Here is a 24,421-nt window from a genome sequence, read left to right as displayed (position 1 = left end):
ATACAGTGATAATTATAATTGTTGAAAACTTATAAAAAAATATTGTAAGTTTAATTTTTCTAAATTCTCAAAAGCTGAAATTCACTCATGCACATACACGTTGTAACACATTCACTCAGTACACATACACATTGTAACATATTCAAACGCATAGAACACTTTTAGTAAACTAACAATACTAAAAGTGTTTAACTGATTATTAAACTATTTACATAACTTAACTTAACTCATAATACATAACTTAACTCATAATTTTAACAATTTACACAGCTTTCAGCTAAATAAACACATCTAAACATTTTGAGAATCATTCAAAACCTAAATTTAGTTTGATTTGAGCTGTTTAACTGATTATTATCTGTTTTTAGTTAAATTTGTATGATATTTCAGCTCGTTTAAAAATCACGATTAAGATTGAAAGTTAGCACAAATGTGATTGATCAAACTCACCGAAATCGTTTGGTAAACACATGTCGTCGTGATTCATCGCTTTTTCTCCAATTTTTTGATTGATTATCCTTCTTCTGTTGAACTGTGATTGATCGCGATGATCAATTTTGTAATTGATCGTGTTCTAATCAGTGATTAATCGAAGCTCTGTTTTGAATTTTGAGAGAATTTGTTGTTTGAGTTTAACAGAATCTCTTAACTTTTTGAATGATTGATTTTGCATGGGTTTTGTTTCCTATTTATATTGAATCGTATATATGCGAAAGAGGAAACATAGTTTTGCTAGATTTTAAAGTCAACCTGTAAATTTCTATAAGTCCTGGTCAAATTGTATTTGTGAGATTCTTTTCCTATTTTATATATATTTGTCTAAAAATCCCATTCTTTTTTAAATAGATGAGCCTCGTAAGACTCGGTCTTTCTTACCTTAAACATGATTCTTTGACTTAATCATTTTTCAGCGAATTTCGAGATCCGCCTCGGTGGGCGAATCCCATAAGAATCATACAAAAATGAGATAAAAAACAAATAAACAACTAATCCATATTTTAACATCAATAATTCATAAAAAAATAAACAATAAAAATTAAAGTTTAATCCAACAAATTTAACATTAAACCGTTTGCACAATTATACATATAAAATACATAAAATTTTAAGAAATTGCAAAAAGAATAAGAAATCGACGCTGCAACATCATTTTCTATAATCTTCTTCAGTGACTTGAGAAAATCGAATCGGAGTTACATGAACAGTAAATAAAAATGACAGTACTTCTTTGCATAATCAACCTTTTCAATTGATAGATAGAGACCGTGTAGATAAATTGAAAATAATAGACGGTCAATTAAAAAAGAATGTATACAAAAAAATAGCAAGATCCTAGAAAAAAAATTAAAGAAAAATAATGAAATTATAGGGAAGGAATTGATCATGAAGGAATGAAACAAAATTACGAAATTTATAGAAAGAGTTAAATAAATATACATAAAAAAAGACTAACCATTTTTTAAATCAAAACCTTTGTGTTTTTTTATCAATTACGACCAAATTTTTTATTTTTATAATTATATACAATTTATAAGTTTTTTTCTATAATTATGGCCAAAACTTTATATACTATTTTTTTTTAAACCTAAATCTTTCAATTTTTATCAATTGCAACCAAAAGTTTACATTAACTCTTTGTAGAAAATAGACAATTGTTTAAAGTTTGGTTGTAATTGATAGAAGACGTAAAAATTTGAATTTAAAAAAATAAAACTCCAGGTTCTAGTTACAATTGTAAAAAAAACTCTCAAACTGGACCTAATTGTAAAAATTTAAAATGTAAAGATTTGAATTTAAAAAATGATTAGGCCAAAAAATAAGAATGTAGAAATAAAAAGAGCAGCGATAGATTTAAAAAGGGGTAATATCATAAAAATTCACCAACTTTTCACGTTTTCGCATTTTAATCACGGCGTTTAAAAGTCGTAATTTTCATACACCAACTAGAATTTTTTTTCAAATTCATACACCGAGTGAAAATCCGGTGAAAATGTTGAGGTGTCACTATATGGTTCGTTCTGACGTGTCATCCGGTTGTCAACTTAGCGATTTTTATCGAATTTTGAACGGTGTATGGATTTGAGCAAAAATGGTAGTGGGAGTATGAAAATGATGATTTTTAAACGACGTGATTAAAATGAAAAAAACGTGTAAAGTTTGTGAATTTTTATAGCATGAATTTCTTTAAAAAATATTAATATAATTATAAAGAGATATTTTTGTATAACTAGTTCAAAATTTAATGTGTTATAATTGGATTGAGTTGTTTATGATATTTGAATAATTATACAACCCAACGGATGTGTCACATCATTTGTATAATAAACTGATGAGACATTTGTCATATGTGAATATTTCATGATAAAAAAATAAGCAATAAAAAAATTCTATTGTAAATATTTATTGGCTTGTTATAGGGATAACATGGTGCGTTCATTGTGTGCGACAAACACTCGTAATACACAGGATATTGGATTTAAGTGACAATTTGCCTCCTCAACTTGTATGCAATGGGCAATTAACACTTATATTGACTTTGTGAGCAAATTAGTCACGAACTTGATAATTATTGACTATTAATCCCATTTGAAAAAATTAGTTTACGAATTGAGGGGGCAAATTATCAATATATTGAACAATTAATTTACAAATTCAGAGGATAAACTGTCAAAATGGAGTTAATTACCCATAATTAATAAATTCGCGACTGATTTGCCCACAAAATTAATTTATATGTAATTGTCCATTATTTACCGGTTGAAGGGAAAATTACCATTAAAGTCCGGGGTATTATATCAGGCTGAATACATAGGTTGACCTCTGAACTTATACCCTTTTACCCATCTAACCCCTAAACATAACGTCTCCCCTATCAAACCTCTGAACTTATCAAATAATCTGATTTGACCCCTGAACTTGATAAAAACGTAAATATTGAACCCCTTCATACACAATTTCTTCTAGAATGTTTTAAGTGACAGGTGGCACGGAGGGGTTCAATATTTACGTATTTATCAAGTTTAGGGGTTAAATCGGATTATTTAACAAGTTCAGAGGTTCGATAGGTGAGAAGTTAAGTTTAGAGGTTAGATAAGTAAAAGGGTACAAATTCAGAGGTCAAACTATATATTAAGCCTATTATATCATGTATACAATTGTCACGTTTAGTGGAGCACCATCAATTCAATTTATTTGAGAAATAAATGTAATATTTTTGTCACTGTTATTTTAGAAGTTTCATTCATGATGCGTTTGAATGCAAATTATAGTATTACTAACACTTTAAAGAATTTATAAGATAATTAATTGTTATTAATGGATAGAATTATTATAGTTAAATTTTAAAATTAATACATTTAATAAACTAAAAATATTAATTTATAAATTAATAGTGAAAAAGCAACATGCATTTGTAAAATAAATTACATATATGTTTTTAAATTAATAATATTAAAATATTATAAATGAAATTTTTAAGTTTAAACAAAAAAAATTGTAAGAAAATAGGGTGTAATTCAGATGGATCAAGAGAAGATCAGGTATGTTGTGGACTGGAGAGTGCCGAAGAAAGAGAGAGCAGACAGAAGAAGCGAAACGGATGCTCGAATCCATCTTCTGTCTTTCTTGTATATGTTCAGTGCGGGTATAGATGTTATGGCGGGAAATTCAAGAGACGCAAATGGAGGAAGTAACAAAAAAGAGAGGAAAAATTGTTCTCTTTATTAATCACAAAAATTAAGTGTTACAAACTATCAATCTCAGCTTATATACTTGCTGAGATTGCAAAGCTAAGCTAAAATATAACTGCTTCCTAATAACTTTTAACAAACTATAAAACACACTTTACTGGCCTAATTACAGCTGTCATGCTGAGATGTAGATGAGTTGTTTTGCTGAAATAGCAATCCACGTGACTTGAGTCCTTTGGCTGATGTGGCAATCTGTGTGATTGCTGCTGTTGAAACACACAGTTTTGACAAACTGTGTTACCCCCCCTCAAACTGGAGCAAATATGTCAATGATGCTCAGTTTGGAAATGGCCTGATGGAAAGCTTGAGGTGGTAGAGCTTTAGTGAAGCAATCAGCAAGTTGATTGTCTGTGGTGACTGGGAGCAAGTGTATCAAGCCAGACTAAATTTTCTCTCGAACCACATGGCAGTCTATTTCTATATGTTTTGATCTTTCATGAAACATTGGATTGTGTGCCAATTGGATTGCTGATTGGCTGTCACAATAGACTGTTGTTGGTAAAGGAAGAGACTGTTGAAGATCATGAAAAAGATAAGCAAGCCATTGAATTTCACAAGTCAAGGCTGCAAGTGCTCTATATTCTGCTTCAGAACTTGATCTAGCAACTGTAGTTTGTTTTTTTGACTTCCAAGAAATCAAAGAACTACCAAGGAAGACACAATATCCTGAGATAGATCTTCTGGAATCAGGACATGTACCCCAGTCAGCATCTGAAAAAGCAGCAAGCTTAAGATCAGAAGATGCTGAGAAATGTAACCCTTTTCCTGGAGCCCCTTTCAAGTATCTTAGTACTCTATGAGCAGCAAGAAGATTTGCCTGAGTTGGGCAATCTAGAAATTGTGAGAGTTGTTGAATGGAGTAGGAGATATCTGGTCTGGTATTACCTACCAACTTCCTGTATGCAGTATTATCTGGTAAAAGAGAAGTATCATCTTTAGCCAGTTTCTGAGAATTAAGCATAGGAGTAGGTACTGGTTTTGAATCTTGAAAACCAATGTCTGTGAGCAAATCCAGTGTGTATTTTCTCTGTGTCAAGTGAATACCAGATGAATTTCTAGCAACTTCCAGGCCTAAGAAATACTTCAGAACACCAAGATCCTTGATACTAAAAGTAGTATGCAAATAATCCTTGATTTCAGAGATGGCAGCTTGAGAATTGCTGGCTAAAATAACATCATCCACATAGATTAGCAGAGCAATAAAGATAGAACCTGTTTTCTTTATCAACAAGGAAGGATCAGAATGTGCTTGATGAAATCCAATTGAAAGCAAAGCTCCAATTAATTTGGCATTCCATTGCCTGCTAGCCTGCTTAAGGCCATACAAAGATTTTTGAAGTTTACAAACTTTCTGTGGACTGGTTGACTCAAAACCAGGAGGAATGACCATGCAAACTTCTTCATCAAGGTCTCCATGCAAGAATGCATTGTTGATATCAAGCTGATGCAGATGCCATTTATTCACATCTGACAGAGAGAGTAAAGTTCTGATGGTACTCATTTTTGCCACAGGGGAAAATGTGTCAAGATAGTCAAAACCCTCTTGTTGAGTATACCCTTTTGCTACCAGTCTTGCTTTGCATCTCTCAATCTGTCCAGTTGATGTATATTTGATCTTATATACCCATTTGCAGCCAATTGCTCTTTTTCCTGCTGGTAGATCAGTAACAATCCAAGTATTGGTCTTGTCTAGAGCATCAAGTTCTGCTTTCATAGCATTTCTCCAACATTCAAACTTTACAGCAGCATTGTATGTCTTAGGTTCTGTCATAGTGTCTATGGTTAGTGTGTAGTGTTTGTGAGCAGGAGATAACCTGTCATATGATAGAACACTGGAAAGAGCATGAGGGGTAGTGGTGTTTTTGGTAAAAGAAGGTGGTAAAACACAAGTAAAGTCTTTTAAGTGTGCTGGTAGATGTGATGTTCTGGTTGTTCTTCTCAAAGCTGGAAATTCAGAGTCTGAATTTAGAGAAGGAACTGGTGGTTGTGAAATAGAAGGAATAGGTGGTGAAGAAGGTGGAGATGAATTAAGGTTTTCAAGGATAGGTAAGAAATAATCTGAATCAATGATTGAATCAGATGAATTTATTTGAGAAGTGACTGTTTTGGTGATTTTGTATGGGAATGTGGTTTCATAAAACATAACATTTCTAGACACTATAATCTGCTTTGAATCTAAACAGTATAGAATAAAGCCTTTGGTGTGTGATGGAAAACCTAAGAACACACATTTATCTGCTCTTTTATCAAATTTGGTTCTGTGTGCTGGTATAGTGGCAGCAAAGCAAAGACAACCAAAGATTTTTAAATGCTGTAAAGATGGAGGTTGTTTGTAGAGTAACTCAAAAGGAGTATGTTCTGATATAATAGGAGATGGTGTTCTATTTATCAGATAGACAGCATGTGAAATACAGTAATTCCAAAAATGTAAAGGCAGATTAGATTGAAACCTGATTGCCCTTGCTACATTGAGGATGTGATGCTGCTTTCTCTCTACAATACTATTCTGCTCAGGAGTATAGACACAACTGGTCTGATGAATAATCCCATGTTCCTTGTAGAAATCTGTACAAGCAAACTCACCTCCATTATCAGATCTCACTATTTTTATTCTTTTAGAAAACTGAGTTTGAACCATGGCAATGAAATTCTGCAGATGAATTCTTGCTTCTGACTTATGTTTCATCAAAAAGACCCAGGAATATCTTGATAAGTCATCAACTAATGTGAGAAAATACTGAAAACCATTAATGAAAGGTTTTGCTACAGGGTCCCAAATGTCAATGTGCAGCAAGTCAAATACTTCTTTAGAAACAGAAGAACTTATTGGGAAGGGCAGTTTTTTCTGCTTTGCATAATGGCATACATCACAGACTTTATTCACTGATGTTTTAATTGTTGAATCAAGTTTCTGTAGAGGTTTTATTCTACTATGTGACAAATGACCAAGTCTATAATGCCAGATATCAACATCTGCATTTTCTTTAGAAACTGAAAAAACTGAATTACAATTTCTTCCTGTTAATGACTCCTGCATGAGTTGATATAGACCATCTTTTTTCTTAGCTGATCCAATCCTCCTCCATGTCTCCATATCCTGGATGAAACAGTGATCATGATAAAGTATTAAGCACAAAAGTCTGTCATCTGTCAATTTGCTTGCTGAAATTAAATTGAAGTTAAACATTGGGACATATAGAACATTGTGTAATACTAGATCAGAATTGAGTTGTAATGAACCAATGTGAGTTACTGCTATGAGTTGTCCTGTTGGTGGCTTGACATGGACATTTTGAACCTTTTTATAATCCTTAAAGAATTCAATTTCACAGATTATGTGATCTGTAGCTCCAGTGTCTAATATCCAACTTTCTCTATAACCTTTAGATGAGAAATAACAAGCATGAACAATACCTTGCTCTTCTGTCATTGGTTTAAAGGTAGATGAAAGTGAATTTGCATGAGCTGTAATCTGTGTCTCACCAATCCTGTCTGCTTGAATCAAAGACATAATCTTTTGATATTGCTCAGGAGTGAAAGGGAAGATTTGCCCTTCATTTGAATGCTGATGAGTGTGCATATCCTGTCTATGCTGCTGAGTGTGCATATCCTGTCTATTGTTCATGATCTGTGCAGATTGATTGTTCATCATCATCTGTTGAGACTGATCTACTCTGTAACCATTCATTTGTCCCTGAGCATTCATGTACTCCTGTTATTCAAGTTGTACATTATTAGCATATCCACTACTCTCTCCCTTGTACCTTGGCTGGAATCCAGGAGGGTATCCATATTTTTTATAGCAGTAATCAACTGTGTGATTGGTTTGTCCACAATGGGAACAAAGTTTTTGTTTGGCAAATTGATTAAGATAACCACCTCTGCCTCTAAACATTCCTCCTCTGAAATTGCTTACACCTCTACCTCTAGCATAACAGATATTGGATTCATATCCTTGTTCATCACTCTCACTAAAACCTTTAGCCATGAATACACTTGATTCAGCAGGCAACTTATTGCCAGTAGCATTCAATTGTCTTTCAAATTGAATTACCATAGAGAAGGCCTTATTAATTTTTGGAAGTGGTTCCATCATCAATATCTGAGTTTTGATTGTGCCAAAATTCTCATTCAATCCTTTCATAAAACGAATCACATGATCATTATCTAAATTCAGTCTGACTCTTTCTATCAGACCACAAGAACACTTAGGTTCACAAGTACAAACAGGCAAATTCCTCAAGCTTTTCAACTCATCCCAGAGAGTTTTCAAATGTGTGTAGTACTCAGTTACATTCAAGGCATTCTGTCTATATGTGTATATTTCTTCTTGAAGATCACCTATTCTATAGGCATCTCCTTGAGAAAAACGATCTCTCAAGTCTATCCAAACATCTAAAGCACTATCAAGATTCGAAACACTATCAGCTATAGTCTGTGTTACAGATCTATACAACCACGACATGACAAGTGTGTTACATCTTTCCCAAACTTCATAGTTATCATGATCAGGACTAAGTGCAGGAATTGAGCCATTAACAAACTTATATTTATTTTTTGAGATCAAAGCCATACGCATTGATCTATACCAAGCATTGTAATTAGTTCCATCAAACAAATTTGTAACAAGAACGAGTGAGGGATTTTCACCTGGATGAACAAAGAATGGAGAAGAAATTGATTCCTCTGCTCTAGGTAAAGTGTGCGCCATTGTTGAACCAGAAAACAAGAAACTACTTCAAACGAAGAAGACGAAGATCAAGAGCAACAAGGCTCTGATACCATAACAAAAAAGAGAGGAAAAATTGTTCTATTTATTAATCACAAAAATTAAGTGTTACAAACTATCAATCTCAGCTTATATACTTGCTGAGATTGCAAAGCTAAGTTGAAATATAACTGCTTCCTAACAACTTTTAACAAACTATAAAACACACTTTACTGGCCTAATTACAGCTGTCATGCTGAGCTGTAGATGAGTTGTTTTGCTGAAATAGCAATCCACGTGACTTGAGTCCTTTGGCTGATGTGGCAATCTGTGTGATTGCTGCTGTTGAAACACACAGTTTTGACAAACTGTGTTAGGAAGGGAAGAGAATTCTCCGATCCAACTGTGCTTTATGCCCTTACTTGCTTTATCTCATTGCCATCAACTCTTGCTTGTGCTTCAATTCGTTATTTCTTTATGTTTATGTTGTGCGCAGCATGCTCCGAAACAGAATAATCATTTAAAAAATCCTGGAAACAATTTATTACTCTTAGAAAGAATAATCTTCTAATAAAATATGTTTCTTTCCATTCCTCGTAAGCCATTCATTTCTCTGAACATAAATGGTTTGACAATACCAATCAGGCCAAGAGCTTTATCTTCCATTCCTATGGAGTAAGCACTCAGCGCTTCTTTAGAAAAGGCTACTCGTTGAATTAAACCTATGTTCTCGCTGAATATACCCTTATTTGTCTATAACGATGGGCGGTTAAGTTTCTTTTCAAGCAATTCCATTTTTTCTGCTAGCTATCTAGTGGGAGAAAAAAGAATTGTTAGAGTGCTAGGCTAAACTTAAATAGAACTAGTCAATCCATAAATGGGAATGTTCAGTTTACTGCTTTCTTTCATAACAAAGCCGTTATTCCTGGCTGGCATAGAAATATCTCGCACGCAAGGGGATGCTGCTATAATAGAAAAACTCAAAATAATTTTTTTTATATACTTCCTTCATTCCATTTTAGTAGGATTTGCTTTTACACATAAATTAACAAAATATTATTTATCTTTGTCTTTTTATATGTTGCCTCATTTTTTATAAAATTCTTTTAAAATAATTAAAAAAATAGTAAAAAAAAATTTAATGGAAAAATATTTCAAAAATAGACTGAAACTTTCTAAATGGATATTGAAAAATGGAATATGGAACTTTCTGTATAGGACGGAAAAAATATAAAAATTGAATCTTTCTATCAATACATAACTTTTTTTATATACTTTCTTTAACAAATATAAAATAATTCTATAAAATTTATGAATGATCAAAATAATAAAATTAAAAATCATACACGATGGAATGAAATTTTTTTAAAAAATTATATGAAATTTTATTTATTTACTTCCTCTGTCTTATTTTAAAAATAAAAAAACATAAATAAGTAATGATTTTCCAGAGATAAAATCCGTTTTTGTTTCTGATAAACTAAATTAAACCCTTAAATCTTGGAAACCTAAATTGCAAAAAATCCTGTTCGTCTTCCTCTGACTTGGCTTCACAAAACTGAAACCAAATCTAAAATAGTGTTATTATATATCCACAACTTCTTACATATCTCAGTCATTCCTTTAATTCAATCCAAATAAAACGAAGACGAAGAAGACAATAATAACCTTGTTTTCTTCTCTTCAATGGCCGCCGAAGCCACCGCCAAATTCCAAAACCCTGAATTCCGCCCCGATTTCCGCCCCGAAATATCACCCGCCATGACCTCTCACGACGGCCTCCACTTCTGGCAGTTCATGATTGCCGGTTCCATAGCCGGTTCAGTCGAGCACATGGCCATGTTCCCCGTCGACACTGTCAAAACCCATATGCAAGCCCTCGGTTCTTGCCCCATTAAATCCGTCAGCGTCACTCACGCCTTCCGCTCCATTCTTCAAACGGAGGGCCCCTCCGCCTTCTACAGAGGTATCGCCGCCATGGGTATCGGCGCCGGCCCTGCCCACGCTGTTTATTTTTCGATCTATGAGGTGTGTAAGAAGTATTTGTCTGGTGATAATCCGAATAATTCGATGGCGCATGCTATGTCGGGTGTTTGCGCGACGGTTGCCAGCGACGCGGTGCTTACGCCTATGGATATGGTGAAGCAGAGACTGCAGCTGGGGAGTAATGCGTATAAGGGTGTGTGGGATTGTGTTAAGAGGGTGTTGAGAGAAGAGGGGTTTGGCGCGTTTTACGCGTCGTATAGGACTACGGTTTTGATGAATGCGCCTTTTACGGCTGTGCATTTTGCGACTTATGAAGCTACTAAACGAGCTTTGATGGAGGTCTCTCCGGAGAGTGCTACTGATGAGCGGTTGATTGTTCATGCTACTGCTGGAGCTGCTGCTGGTGCACTTGCTGCTGCTGTTACTACTCCTCTTGATGTTGTCAAGACTCAGTTGCAGTGCCAGGTACCGTCTTTATTCTTTGTTCGTCTGTTTGCGATTTCATACTTTAAGATTCTGAGGAGAAATTTACAATTTTATTCATACATGTATTAGATTTATATGTTGCTTAAGTAATTATGTTAACAATAAGAACATGAAGACGGGAGTTTGAATGCTTATAATATGTAAAGCTACCACCTTGAGTATGGGGAGAAAATGACAATGTAATTTGAAAATGGTGGAGGTAAACGAAGTAAATAGAAGATAGAACAATCCATTAAGCTACGTCACAACTTCGACTTGCAAGTTCTTGCAGTTGAATTAAAACTGCTCTGTCTATCTATTTGACATTATCTTTTTGTTTAGTAAAAGCGCAATAAGTTATTGGCCAGTGGCCACTAGAGCTGATTCTGCTGTTTATTTGTATGAAGCAGATTCTCTTTAAGTAGATGCTTCGCTCGTGTAGGTAGATAAACATAGTCAGTACACCTCTCATGTTTAGATTTGAATAGCTCATGCAGCACTAAGTCCTTGGAAGATTTTGAATTTCCTTCTGAACTCCCATAATTTCTTCATTAATTACAACATACACTTTAAACTTCCTCGTAGTATCATAAATTTCTTTTATCAGCTGATTTCAAGCAGCCAGACCAGCTTTTTAAGCTATGTCTGAAAAAAATTTGCCCTTCTATTTTCAACCTTAGCTTTTTCAAGGTGCTATGTAGTAGCATAGTAGCACTATCTAGTAAATTTTATGTTTGGCTTTGTTTATTGCCAATTGTTCATAGATTCATAGATGTTATAAGTTTGTACCCTATTCCCTTGATAGAGATCTTATACCTAACTAGTTTCTTAGCTAATTGCTTGGCTTTTTGTTCTTTTTGGGTCTGGCGACTAACGTTTTTGTTCCTTAGTAAAAGCAAAGAAAGGAAATAAAAGAAAATCAGTCATGAACCTGGAAAATTAAGTTCTCAACCAGCAGCATCATTGTTGTAGCTGGCTGTTCCATCTCTAGAATATCCGAGTGTTTAATTTTTACAATGATATTTCTTTTATTAGAGTTCTTATGTTCACATTGTTCTGTTCTTTTGGTCCAACATAGCAAATCCAATTCTAATGTTCTTCAAACTTTTTTCTGCCAATTAAACGTAAGTGGTGGATTTCATTGGTTATATTTGATATCATCCGTCCGAAAAAAATGTGAATCAGTTTGTTTGTATTGCTTTTTTTCTCAAAGCAATTCTCTCTTCTTTCTTTTTCATCGTCATATATATTATAATAATATAGGCTATAAATACACACGTATTTACTGAGTGGTCCATTGCATATTCAGAACATACTTTTCAAATTACAGAAATAATCACTCTTTTAAATCAAAAGAAATGTGCACTATAAGGACAAGCAAGAAATCATTCGAACTTGTAATGAAATCTTAGAACGCATTGAAAGATCCATTTGAATATACTCAACAATAAAGTACTATAAGCAAAAGAAGGGTCAGGCAGAGAAGGGAAGAGGAGAAGAAGAGAAAAATCTTATAACAAGAGCAAGTGGACAATGAAAAGGAGGTATTTGGAAAGAGATGAGAGATGGAGAGAAATATCATCAGTTAACTAGGTCGTTGAAATGGTGAGAACATCATCTATTGGTTCTGCTGGAGGGATGATTGTTGCTCTGTTGAATGTTCTGTCAATTTAAAGGAGATTAGAAACAGATGGAATATGGAGAGAAATAAGCCAAAAAAAACTAAAAAACCAACCACCCCAACAACTAACATTAGTAGTTGGCAAAATACACATTTTGTCTGTATGCTTTTATGTTATAGAACATGTTTGTTTCTGCTTGTCTAAATCAAACTACCAATGTTGTTATACTGAAGCATTTAGATAAAGCTAACAGATCACAAATGGGTATCACATGATACCTATATATCTAGATTTTCTGTTTTTCAGTCTGTAGAAAAGTAATAAACCATGAAATATGTAGTGAAGCAATAAACTAAGAAAAAAAAATAGTTTTATCTACAAATAAGAAGTGCCTAGGAAAAAGCAGGTCTCTGTACTCTTTTAAGTCGGAGGATTTATGAGTTGATTCTCTTATAAATGAAGATGGGGCCAGGGTCAGGGAATGCTTATGCAAGTACCACATAGACTCTTAGCTAAGTAGGATCCCATCTTAATGATTTTCTTTTCTCTGAACTCTTTGTATCAAGAGTCAACTGTTCTTAACAATGAGTTAGAAGTTTATTTCAATTCTCTCCAAATACTTTTTGCAGGTAGAATGTGTTTCATCTTCTTAATTAAGTTTTAGGCTTCCGAATTAGATTAATTTCTGTTCATGACATAAATTTTGTCAAAAAATAAGTGGGAACTGTTGTTGTTATGGATATGTTGGTTCATAGCGGCATTTGAAGATAGCCTGGGGCGATAAAAGATTTAGTGAGAGACGTTCTGTTATGGCTGTACAAGGGCCGTATGCTTGATCATTTACTGTATTGCTAAATTCTTCCTGTCTCATTATCCAGGGGGGGTGTGGAAAAGGTAGCTGAGAGGCATAAGGAAGCTTAATCATATTAAAATCTTGTGTTGTCTGTTCTTCTTTGTTACGTGGTTACATTATGCTCTTATTGGTTAGCTGGCTTTTTGCGTATTGCTATTCTACCAAAAAAAGGGCTCTGGCTGATCCTACAAAAACATTCATATCATGTCAATTAAAGACTTGGTGTTAGGCCTCAGAATCTTTTTATTTTGTTCGACTTCAAAATTGCATAAAAAGAAATTATACTTAATGAAAATGTGTTTAGATAAACATAATTAAAGTACGGAAATTGAATTAAAAATTGCTTTTCATGAATGGAAATTTATTGAATTTTTGAACAATATCAAGCATTGCCTTTTGTTTTGTTCTCCCATAGGAAGTAAGAAAAAAAGGGGAAGGGATAGCTGATCAGATAAAACTTCTAGTTTATGTGCACCCAAAGTTTACAACAATTAGGTGAACTTCATTTATAGAACGTACTTAACTTTTGATAACAAATAGTAACTGAAACTACAAGTCACGAAGATTACTCAATTCCTAAAATTATCAGATATTGCATGAAATTTGTTAATTAGTTCAGTGAAACTAACAATTGCATTCACAGGGTATCTGCGGATGTGATAGATTCAAAAGTGGTTCAATTGGAGACGTTATTCGGGTTATAGTGAAAAAGGATGGGTATAAAGGGCTGATGAGGGGTTGGATTCCGAGGATGCTCTTCCATGCTCCTGCTGCTGCAATTTGCTGGTCTACTTATGAAGCCTCTAAAGTATTCTTTCAGGAACTCAATGGTAATAAAAATAGCGGCACTGTCACCTGAATGGGGCGGATGAAATGGCATTTGTAGTTTAGCGGTTGCAACACAATAATGATGTACAATTCGAAGGTGTTAGCTTCACACGAGGGACGGTATGCAAGGCATGCGCACCCTCTTTATAGTCTTTGCTGCTCATTAATTATCAAATCAGGTCAGAATTAGTTATGTTGTACACATTGTTGTCTCATAATCTTATTGATAATTATGTTATGCTCTTAAGTTCATCACCCTGAGCAGAATGAAACCCCCCACACAGCTTTGTCTCGGCAATTTTTTTCTTTTCGAAGAATTTTTTTGGGCTTCATATTGATGCGAGGATTACGGCTGAGGCTACAAGTAGTGTATTTCATGAATAATTGAAGGATTATTTTTCTTCCATTAATTTCCCTTTCTTTATATTTTAATTTAACTCGACCTATTCTTACTGTTATTGCTTTTTTTTTTTGAGAAGATTCTTACTGTTATTGTTATGTAGTATTACTTTTGTCAGTACTATTTGCTAAATTAACTTCTCTGCTTGAATATAACAGTAAACTCCCTTTATTCGAAGGGAATTATGTCTTATATAAATGAGAGTGACATGCAGCCTAATTGAACTAAATTTTTTAAACTGTTTCTATTGGAGATTATAATTAAATTATACCAATTGTCACACTAAAAATAAAATATCAGTACAATTTTACATAGCAAATGACACATATCATGAGATGCCATTGAAGAAAGGTTTAAGCTGTCTTTACGATTGCATAAAAAGCTAACGCTGGCGAAAACTTTGAAATTAAATCTATCATAATCAGGTGTTTTATGGAACAATTTTCAACTCAGTAGCTTATCAAAGCAATTGGATGATCTTTACAATGATGCAGTAAAGTATTGTGTAAAACTATTCATATTTCAGCGTCGTTGGAGAGTGTTGGTTCTTCTTGTACTTCCGGTTCTTCTGAGAGCGTTGGTACTTCTGGTTCTTCTGATTTTACGATGCGGCCAACAATCACAGTAATATCATCAACCTTCCCTCCTGTCAATGAATCAAGAATGGCATGACATATCATCCGACTATCACACCTTTACCTCGATTAACACATATCCTTCGTCCGAATAATAAATACCTTTATCCGAGAAAGATAATCTAGAACATAAAATAATAAAGAATTTTGAAAAGATAATGTACCACCATGACGTGTGTTAGGCACACCCCCTTAGCCAGAAGCTTTGCCCCTTCATCAACGGAGAAGGGGCAAAAGCCTTTTTTATTTTGTGTGTGTTTAAAACGAAGGAGATGGATGTGTTTTTGTAAAAAGATCATTTCAATCCACTAGATATTATAAAAAGAATGTTCAAACTCTTGAAGTAAATTCTCAACCAATTAAACTCTTAAATAAAAAATATCCCCAATTTAGCAGAATCAATCACAAAAAAATATAATGTAACTGCTGGCGACAAACTGCTAAGATTGCGGATTCAATTCCTTCATCAAGTGCTCACCCCTCCTCAATTATATATACATAAAAAATAGAGCAAATAACTTTTTTTACTTAAAATTAGACCAAGTAATATTTCTTTTAGCTAAAAAAAATATCCGAACGACGATATCATTTGACCTAAAAATAGACGCCATGTCGTTCCGTCAAATAAAATTCCGCCCCTTCCCTCAATAAAATTCATAGTTTCGCCACTGGTCACCACATTTGCGACCCCCTACAAAGGCTACAATTCTAACTAACTACATGCTGAGAACAATCCCACTAGTCACAAACCTTGGGATGAGTTAATGCAATTATTTTGGTCACACAATTATCTATACTATGACTATCAAGTTGATGAAAGCAGCAATTATATGAGAAATAAGAACATGCCTGTAAGCTTCATTCCAAGTATTTTCTTCCACAATGGAACATCAAAACCCTGTTTACAAAGGTTTATTAGCAATTATCAAAGGTTATTCAGTAATTGCTCAACTCTCATAAATAGTTTCACCTTTGATCTTGCTTCCAAGGCATACGGCGAGTCAAATTCTGAATCCAGTGCATGTGTTCTTGCTAGGTTAGCTAATGCCTTTGCTAGCAGCCACATTGAATCTCAGTTAGAAAATCATAGACTCCTCTAACATAATATAACTAAACTACGAAACCATACCAGCCTCTGCCACACCCTTGTGTTCAGTAATTGTTGAAACAATTTCTTCACTGAAAACATTGTCAAAAAGTCCGTCTGAGCCCATCACAATGATGTCTCCCTCCATTAATTCCAGACTGCTAACCTTTTTTAAGATTAGAAAGAAAAAATGCTTCAACATAGCTCGCCACATGACATTCATACGGTTCTACATTTTAGGAGAGCTAGATATCATCATACCATGGCGTCGGCATATGTCTGCGTGAGCATTTCTGAGCTTAATTGATAGGGACAATCAAAATAATGTTCTTGTATCGATGATGAAAAAATTATCTGACCTGCATAGTTCACATGCAATCAAATTAAATAAATTTGATTTTGTGAAAAAAAAAATAATTGAATGCGAACGAAAACATAAAATTCAGAGAAACGTGAAATAGAGAAGGGAAAACCGACGGACCACAGCGAATGACCCTTATTCCACAATCCCCTACATTAGCAATCTTTAGCATTCCATTCCTCTCCAGCATGGCAACAATTCTATTAAAACCAAGTGAAGTTTAATGACGTTACATGTTAACTTCAAAGGTCCAAAAGCAGATTTATCAATTCTCTCATGGGAACAACATGTAGGACTTACACAGTAGCTGAACCTATAGAGGAAGTAGAAGCATGTGCTTTCCTTATGAGGAGTTGAGGATCATAGTTTACCTATCAAAAAGTAAGGAATTCTGAATTGCTGGATACATATATCCTCTGCTATATGCAAATAGAAACAATGCAGCACAAAAACGTTGAAACGAAAAACATTATGGTGGCATAGTTATAATTATAAAAATTTCAGTTTTAGAAGCATTTTCGAGAACGGAAATGAAACACCGAAACATAAGACTCAATAAGTTTTTGTGCAACATAGCATATATTATAACAGCAAAGTATGATTGCTGACAATCCAAAACATCGAATATTAATTGTGAAGAGCATTAACAAAAACTAATACTATTAACTTGCATATACACACTCTGACACTAGTATAGAAGTACCTCTTCATCCCCTACAAAACATGAAGCATTGGCCATAAGTTCCCGAGAGAACAACGAAGGATCCACATTCTCTTCAGCCCAGCTAAGATCATGCAAATGGAAACCAAGTCTTAGGTTTCGTCAACAAATTTCTGGTAGTATGTCATTTCATATAAATAATCAGAAATCACACAGATATATGGATAAACTATACTTCAGAATTTATTTCATATTCAAACAAATTTCTTATTAAATTCTTTTAAAATAAGCAAGACAATATTTAAAAAAATTCCAAATGAATTCAAAATAAATACTAATTGAATAGCACTCGTAATCCGGGTGTGCATTCGGTTCGAAGCATATCAAAATTTTAAACTTTTCAATATCAAAAGAAACTTAATTTTCAAGATTCAAATCAAACCGAACCAAACCAAGAATGTCATTCATACCCAGAGACACCATCAGCGACCGCGATAACTCCTCCATTGTAGGTGCTCACGAAGAATGCATCTTCCCCACCTTTGTCAATCTAAATAAATGAAATTTAACTAAGATAATCATACCATTGCTATACAAAGATTGTGAAAAAAGATAGCTACCTTATTGGGATGTGGGATGAGGTGAGTTCCAATGCAAAAACAAAGCTCTGTACTATAAAAAACAAAGAAGAAGAACCATTAAATCTTGGAATGAAGAAGAAAAACAACAACAAGAAGTACAAAAAAATAAAGGATTTGCTAACCCAGAAGAGTTGAGTTGCTGTGATGAAGCAAAAGAGAGGCATTTCCTCTTGAAAAGGGATGCTTTAGGAACTGTCCAACAATGGAAGAATTGGTTACACCGAGAAATGGAAATTGCCATTTCACAAGTGAATGTTAATGGGGAGTATCAGAATTGCCTCTCTGGTTCTCAACATAAGTAGTTGAAGACAAACTCATTGTCAGCTGGGTGATGTTATTCCATTTCAAAGAGAAAAAAAGGCCATGATAAAGCCACGTCAACAAGTGTTGAGGTGGATGATTAGAGATTAATAAATTTTTGGTGTTTGAAATGACTATATGTGTCTCGATGAAAATTTATATTGATATGGATTATAATTTTGTTAAATAATTACAAATTAATTGTTTCAACCGGTTTTGTTTCGGTAGCATGTAAAACCGCCTGTTAGTCACAAGTATATTTCATTTACGTCATACGTCATGTCACCTTTTTTGACATAAATCGGTTGGAACAACTAATTTGTAATTATTAATAAGTTCATTTTTTGGTTTGGTATAAATTTTTATTAAGACATCATATTGTTATTTTTTTTAAAAATTAACTACTAAAAGTTTATTAATCCCTTTTCTCGAGGCTTAATGAAAAAAATACACTATTTTTTGACTTTTTTCGTTATGCACAAACTTTTAAAATTGTTAATTTTCTCTCACTTTTCAATTTCAATTGTAATCATTTATTTGAATTAAAAATGGAATAAAGTTTAAATACATCTTTCATATTTAAAATTCTCGATAGTAAAAGCACAAATTGGAACAATTCAAACAATATGAGGATACATATTTGATATTTTTTACTCTAATTTAATTAAATATTTGTAATTAAAATTAAAAATTAAAAAATATATTAAAATTGATAATTTAAAATATAAACCATAAAAAATCAAAAAATAAGATATTTTTAAATAATTAAGTCAAATAGTACTCACTCAGTTTCGATCAATAGAGTTGTCCACTTTAAGAAATTTTATTGTTCCAAAATTCTTTTCCACTTTGAAAAAGTAACAACTTTTATATTTAGTTTTCCTATATTATTCTATTTAAAATTCACTAATGAGTAAATTGAAAGAAAATTACAAGTGGACTTATATTAAATAAGGATATGATAAAATAAATAAAAAAATATTAATTATTTATTTTTCTTAAATAATATGATAAAGGTAAAATTGATAACTCTATTGGAATGGAAGGAATAATAACCAGTAACTACCTTCTTATCCTAATCTAATTACAATATCTAATCAAATCAACTTTTAATTAACCAATTAATTAACAATCACAAACTTATCTTTTTACTAGATCAAATTACTGTCCTGGATTCAATAAATATAGATAATTTCTAATTCAATGGATTTATATATTAATTACTTTTTCTGTCTTAAATTGATATTTGCTACTTTTATTTGTTTTGTACCAAATTATAAACTGTAATTTATTATTTGATTGTTTAATTTCCATGCATGTCCTTGTTTATTATAGTTGAATGTATTAAAAATAACACAAAAAATAGTAAAAAATAAAATTATTGTTATAATAAATAAAGAGCATCTACAGTCGTTAGACTATTTTTGAGTCTGATAAGATGTCACATCAGCTTTCAATTAAACTCAATCTTATTATACAATATTCTACAATGGTTAGATTTTAAAAAGCAAACTGATAAGGGAACCACCCATTTCGTACTACTTTCTTTATTAAAAATATATTCTACTCATAATTTTTTTAAGGCCAAATGTCTTAAAAAGGCTAAATCTTTCATAAAAGTTTCACAAAAGTCCCGACCTTTCAATTTTGTCGATTTTGGCCAGAAACAAATTATTTGGTTTCAATTGTGGCCAACTCTCAATTTGGTTGCAATTTGCCTATGTGACGCTTATGTGGCATGCCAAATATTGAAAGGTCAGGATTTTTGTGAAACCAAATAATCCATTTTTAGCCAAAATCGACAAAATTGAAAGGTCGGGACTTTTGTGAAACCAAATAATCAGTTTTTGGCCAAAATCGACAAAATTGAAAGGTCGTGACTTTTATGAAACTTTTGTGAAAGGTTTGGCCTTTTTACAACATTTGGCCTTTTTTAATTATGTACAAATAATTACGTATGAATTAAATTATTTATTAAAAATATGTTGCAAATTATTAAAAATAATACACCAAAAATATTAAATAATATTTTTAAAAAATAATAATATATTATAACAATAAGTAAAGTAATTGATAATTAATGATAAAAAAACATATTAATAAAAAAATACATAAATCATTAATTGTTAAAAAAACTACTACATAAAAATACTTCAAATAAAAAAACATAAAATAATTCAAAATAAAAAAAAACATAAAATACTTCAAATAAAAACACTAATTTACAATAAAGTTACTATAAATTTTCGTTTTCTCCAAAATGTTGACAAATATGTTCGACTAAGTCCGAACGGAGACGATAGTGTACTTCGCGATCGCGTACTTCCACATCCCTCTGAAGATAATGTTGGAAGTTTTAGATAGATCCTTAGCTTACGGGTATCGGTAGTTCTACTTCTTTGTCATTCCAATTTTTTATTGCATCTCCTTCATCCTCTACAATCATATGCAATATAATGCATGTATACATTATATCTTTCAACTTTTCTCTATGCAAAAACGGGCAGGACCACGTACTATTGCCCATCGAGATTGGATTACACCATAAGCTCTCTCGACATCCTTTCTTGCAGACTCTTGCATTTGTTTGAATTTAATTCTTTTTTAGTATTCCGGCTATGTAAAACTCTTAACAAATGTTGGCCATTCCGGATAGATTCCATCAGCTATATAATACGCCTTTGAATATTGTGTTCCATTTATTGTGAACTGGACCTTTGGAGCATATCCTTTCAAAACGTCATTAAATAATGGAGATTGATTGAGCACGTTGATGTTATTATTAGATCCAGCAACACCAAAAAAATACATGCCATATAGAGATATACTGATGCAACTGCTTCCAACATAATTGTTGGAGATCCTTGATCACCTCGAGTAAATTGGCCTTTCAATGTAACTGTACAATTTTTCCATTTCCAGTGCATACAATCAACACTCCCAAGCATCCCAGGAAAGTCGTGGCGCTCAGAATGCAAGTGCAATAAGCGTTCAACATCCTCAGCATTGGCGCTTTCTCAAATATTTAGATGAAGAAATCTCCATCATGCACCGATAAAAGTTGAATAAACATTCGATTGCAGTGGTTTCAGAAATTCTTATATACTCATCATAACTGTCAATTGGGGCGTCATAAGCTAATTGACGAATAGCAGCAGTGCATTTTTGAAGCGGAGAAAGTCCGCTTTTTCCAGTTGCATCAACCCTCATTTGGAAGTAATCTGAATGATTTTGAAGAGATTCAACTACATGAAGGAATAACGCTTTTCGCATTCGTAATTTTCGAAGAAATATATTTGCCGGGTAAACTGGATTGTCGGCAAAATAATCATTGAAGAGTCGATCGTGTCCCATTGCACATTCTCGATTATAATACCTTCGACTCCGTCCACGGCTGTCGGATGCTTCACTTTGTTGCTGATCCCATTCTTGCAACATTATAAACATTTCTTCATCACTATTATCCATCATTTCGTCTCTAAAAAGCTTTGTTATTTGTTCTAGATCGTAAGGATCCATTTTGTAGGCTATGATTTGGGAATTCAAGAATATGTATGAAAAAAATAGTGTGGTAAATGATTATGGGAAACATCTCATTTGTATATATATACACACACTTTTACAATGGCTACTTTTACAATAACTACTTTTACAATAGCTACTTTCACAACGGCTACTTCTCATAAAGTGAAAGTTGCATAAAAACAAAATTCCATGATATTAAAATTACAAAAAATTGAAATAATTAAAGTTAAAGTTATATAAAAATAAAATTCCATAATATTAAAATCAAATAAACTTAAAATTACATAAAGTTAAAGTTATATAAAAATAAAATTCCACAATATAAAATTAAAGAAACTTGAAATTATATAAAATTAAAATTACATAAAACAAATTACATAAAGTTAAAGTTACATAAAAATAAAATTACATAAATTTAAATTGCAAAATATTAAAATTACATAAAATGAAAATATAATTTATAACTATGATGGTTTATATTTAGCATTAATAGCATCCACAATCACATAATGATTGTAAAGTTGATCTGAATTCATGTTACTCGTATCCATGGTTAGTATACGATGCTCATGAACCCTTGCTAACTCTTGCATGACGCTATTTTGTCTTGTTGGGCTTTATTGCATTTCTCCCACTTTTCTTGTTTAATTTCTTCGGTTCGTCTGCTCGTCGCCTTATCCTATTTTTACCCTTTGCCTTTGCCGCCATTGCCGCCTTTTGGCTAATTGGACGAATTTCAACCTCACTATCATCGATGTCGATATTTATATCTGGATTCGATAAAGATGTGTATGCGCCGGACTCATCAAGTCTTGTCTTTTTGGAAGCATATATGTTGAGGAGGCTAATTTGCTTTCCATTTTGGATCATCTTTCAACATAACCCACACATGTTCAAGAACAAAATGTTTTTTACGAATACGAAAATAAAGCTCGCGGGCACGTTGCTTTAGTTGATCATCACTCCATCCGCTATGATGTTCCACCACTAATTTATTATAATGTTGGTTGTATTCATTCACCATCGAAATCATCCAATACCAACGTTGCTTAGTCGGATTACTTGCTCTTGATGGCCTTGATTTTCTATTTTCGTTGAAGTAATCGGTGATCCTTTTCCAAAACTGCTTGCTATTTTGGGCATTTCCAGTAATGCTATTAGTTGAAATTGTAAGTTAAGCACTTACAAGAAGTCTTTCATCATTGATGTTTCAAGCCCTTCTTGAGTGGAATACGGCAGAAATTGTGAATCGGAAGAAGAATTCTTCGGTGTTCCTTGATTAGTACCGGAAGCTCCATCAAAATCTTTTATTTCCTCACTCGGTGGTGTTAAAATTTCAGCTCTCATGCCCGGATTATAATAATTATTAGCTATAGCCGGGTTGAAATAATTTGAGTTTGGAAAAATTAAAAATGGGGTATTTTGAAAATTTGGTAAAGAAACGGAATTTGTAGTGGATATCCAATATTTGACATATTTGGATTAGGAAAAGAAAATGGGAAATGAGAAAGATTTGGAAAATTAAATTGATTAGAATTTTGTGGAGATGCGGAATTTTCTAAATTTGGAGGATTGAAATTATTTTTAAAATAATTATCACCGTAGTAAATGATAATTACTTTATAAAATATATAAAATAAAAGGATAAGAAATTTTTGTAGAGACTGACAATTAAAATATAGATATTTAGAGCAATTGAACAAATAAAATTAAGTCCAAATAATATTTATACTACAAAGATAAAATTAAAAAAAACAACGGTAAAATGAGTTACGGTAATATTATCATTGCCCAATTTACTTTGAAAAAAAGAAAAGAATAGCATGATCAGTTACATTTTCCAACATTTTATTTATTATTAAAAATAAAAAATAAAGATCCCACCATTGAGCGGTTGGTAGTCACCAACCTGAGAGTATCCACCATTGTGGATGCTCTAATGATAAGTGGTGTATTTTATAAATCAACTCATTTTATTTAAATAAGCTCGTTTTTTTAGTATTTATATTTGTTTTAAACTGTGGGACAGATGAAATAACACTTAATTCAATAATCGTTTATTTTTGGTATGTGATCCTATAGGCACATTTAACATCGACAACAATGTTTTAAAACTGGAACAGATATTAGAGTCGATGAGGTCGCCAATTCTTCTTAGAAACTAAAGCTTTCTGCGTCTTTATATTCAGAGCTTTCTAGAAATCAGTTTTGCAAAAGAACTACATATATAAGCCATTGATAATGATTTAATAATAAAAATAGAAGTTTGTGTTGAGTGATTTTGGGAGATAATGGGGAAGAGAAGAAAGTGCGTGAATAAAAAAATAGAGTAATGGAGGAAGTGAAGAATAAAATATATAAGAAAAGAGAAAGTGGGAAAAACTTGAGTGTATGAGTACACAATGACAACTATAGAGCAACAACTATAGGGCAGAATTAATGAAATAACTTGCAAATGAAAGAGGTAAAATTGAAAATGAAAAATTAAAAGAAAAATCTTTTTGCTAAATATATTATGTTGTTAAATTTTTCAGATTTTGAGATATATGGTGTATATTTTCGGCCTAATTACGTAAAAAACTCCAAACTTGAATTTTTTT

At 32.7% G+C, this 24,421-nt stretch overlaps 4 protein-coding genes across 4 annotated transcripts; 1 reads left to right on the top strand and 3 right to left on the bottom strand.

Moving 5' to 3' along the window:
- Positions 1-7,464: 7,464 nt before the first annotated feature.
- LOC126668571 (uncharacterized) lies at positions 7,465-8,460 on the bottom strand. The gene has a single exon (XM_050361761.1). The coding sequence runs from the start codon at positions 8,458-8,460 to the stop codon at positions 7,465-7,467; it is 996 nt and encodes a 331-aa protein (XP_050217718.1).
- A 1,503-nt stretch (positions 8,461-9,963) lies between these two features.
- On the top strand, positions 9,964-14,669 carry LOC126668869 (uncharacterized). The gene is made up of 2 exons (XM_050362083.2): positions 9,964-10,908; positions 14,027-14,669. Exons 1-2 carry the CDS (start codon positions 10,144-10,146, stop codon positions 14,240-14,242), a joined length of 981 nt encoding a protein of 326 aa, XP_050218040.1. The 5' UTR covers positions 9,964-10,143; the 3' UTR covers positions 14,243-14,669.
- Positions 14,670-15,000: 331 nt separating this feature from the next.
- On the bottom strand, positions 15,001-18,358 carry LOC126668870 (probable protein phosphatase 2C 26). Its single transcript, XM_050362084.2, has 11 exons — positions 18,119-18,358; positions 17,976-18,027; positions 17,826-17,905; positions 17,398-17,479; positions 16,995-17,065; positions 16,815-16,894; positions 16,595-16,692; positions 16,376-16,499; positions 16,217-16,299; positions 16,096-16,144; positions 15,001-15,257 (listed from the first exon to the last, which is right to left on the bottom strand). The coding sequence occupies exons 1-11, from the start codon at positions 18,235-18,237 to the stop codon at positions 15,127-15,129; spliced, it is 969 nt and encodes a 322-aa protein (XP_050218041.1). The 5' UTR covers positions 18,238-18,358; the 3' UTR covers positions 15,001-15,126.
- A 2,554-nt stretch (positions 18,359-20,912) lies between these two features.
- Positions 20,913-21,815, bottom strand: LOC126668570 (uncharacterized). The gene is made up of 3 exons (XM_050361760.1): positions 21,403-21,815; positions 21,110-21,308; positions 20,913-21,011 (listed from the first exon to the last, which is right to left on the bottom strand). Exons 1-3 carry the CDS (start codon positions 21,813-21,815, stop codon positions 20,913-20,915), a joined length of 711 nt encoding a protein of 236 aa, XP_050217717.1.
- Positions 21,816-24,421: the final 2,606 nt, after the last annotated feature.

The sequence above is a fragment of the Mercurialis annua genome, linkage group LG2 (genome assembly GCF_937616625.2).
Source record: "Mercurialis annua linkage group LG2, ddMerAnnu1.2, whole genome shotgun sequence".
In the NCBI taxonomy this organism is placed as follows: Eukaryota; Viridiplantae; Streptophyta; class Magnoliopsida; order Malpighiales; family Euphorbiaceae; genus Mercurialis; species Mercurialis annua.
This window is presented reverse-complemented; position numbering and strand designations above follow the sequence as displayed.

Coding starts and splice junctions, on each gene's coding strand:
- LOC126668870 (XM_050362084.2), bottom strand. CDS start 18,237: ATGGCAATTTCCATTTCTCGGTGTAACCAATTCTTCCATTGTTGGACA. Junction 17,066..17,397: donor GTTTTGTAGGGGATGAAGAG/GTACTTCTATAC, acceptor ACTTTTTGATAG/GTAAACTATGATCCTCAACT. Junction 16,145..16,216: donor CCTTGGAAGCAAGATCAAAG/GTGAAACTATTT, acceptor CTTTGTAAACAG/GGTTTTGATGTTCCATTGTG.
- LOC126668571 (XM_050361761.1), bottom strand. CDS start 8,460: ATGGCGCACACTTTACCTAGAGCAGAGGAATCAATTTCTTCTCCATTC.
- LOC126668570 (XM_050361760.1), bottom strand. CDS start 21,815: ATGGATCCTTACGATCTAGAACAAATAACAAAGCTTTTTAGAGACGAA. Junction 21,309..21,402: donor CCAATTGACAGTTATGATGA/GTATATAAGAAT, acceptor TATTTGAGAAAG/CGCCAATGCTGAGGATGTTG. Junction 21,012..21,109: donor CATCAGTATATCTCTATATG/GCATGTATTTTT, acceptor TATGCTCCAAAG/GTCCAGTTCACAATAAATGG.
- LOC126668869 (XM_050362083.2), top strand. CDS start 10,144: ATGGCCGCCGAAGCCACCGCCAAATTCCAAAACCCTGAATTCCGCCCC. Junction 10,909..14,026: donor AGACTCAGTTGCAGTGCCAG/GTACCGTCTTTA, acceptor TTGCATTCACAG/GGTATCTGCGGATGTGATAG.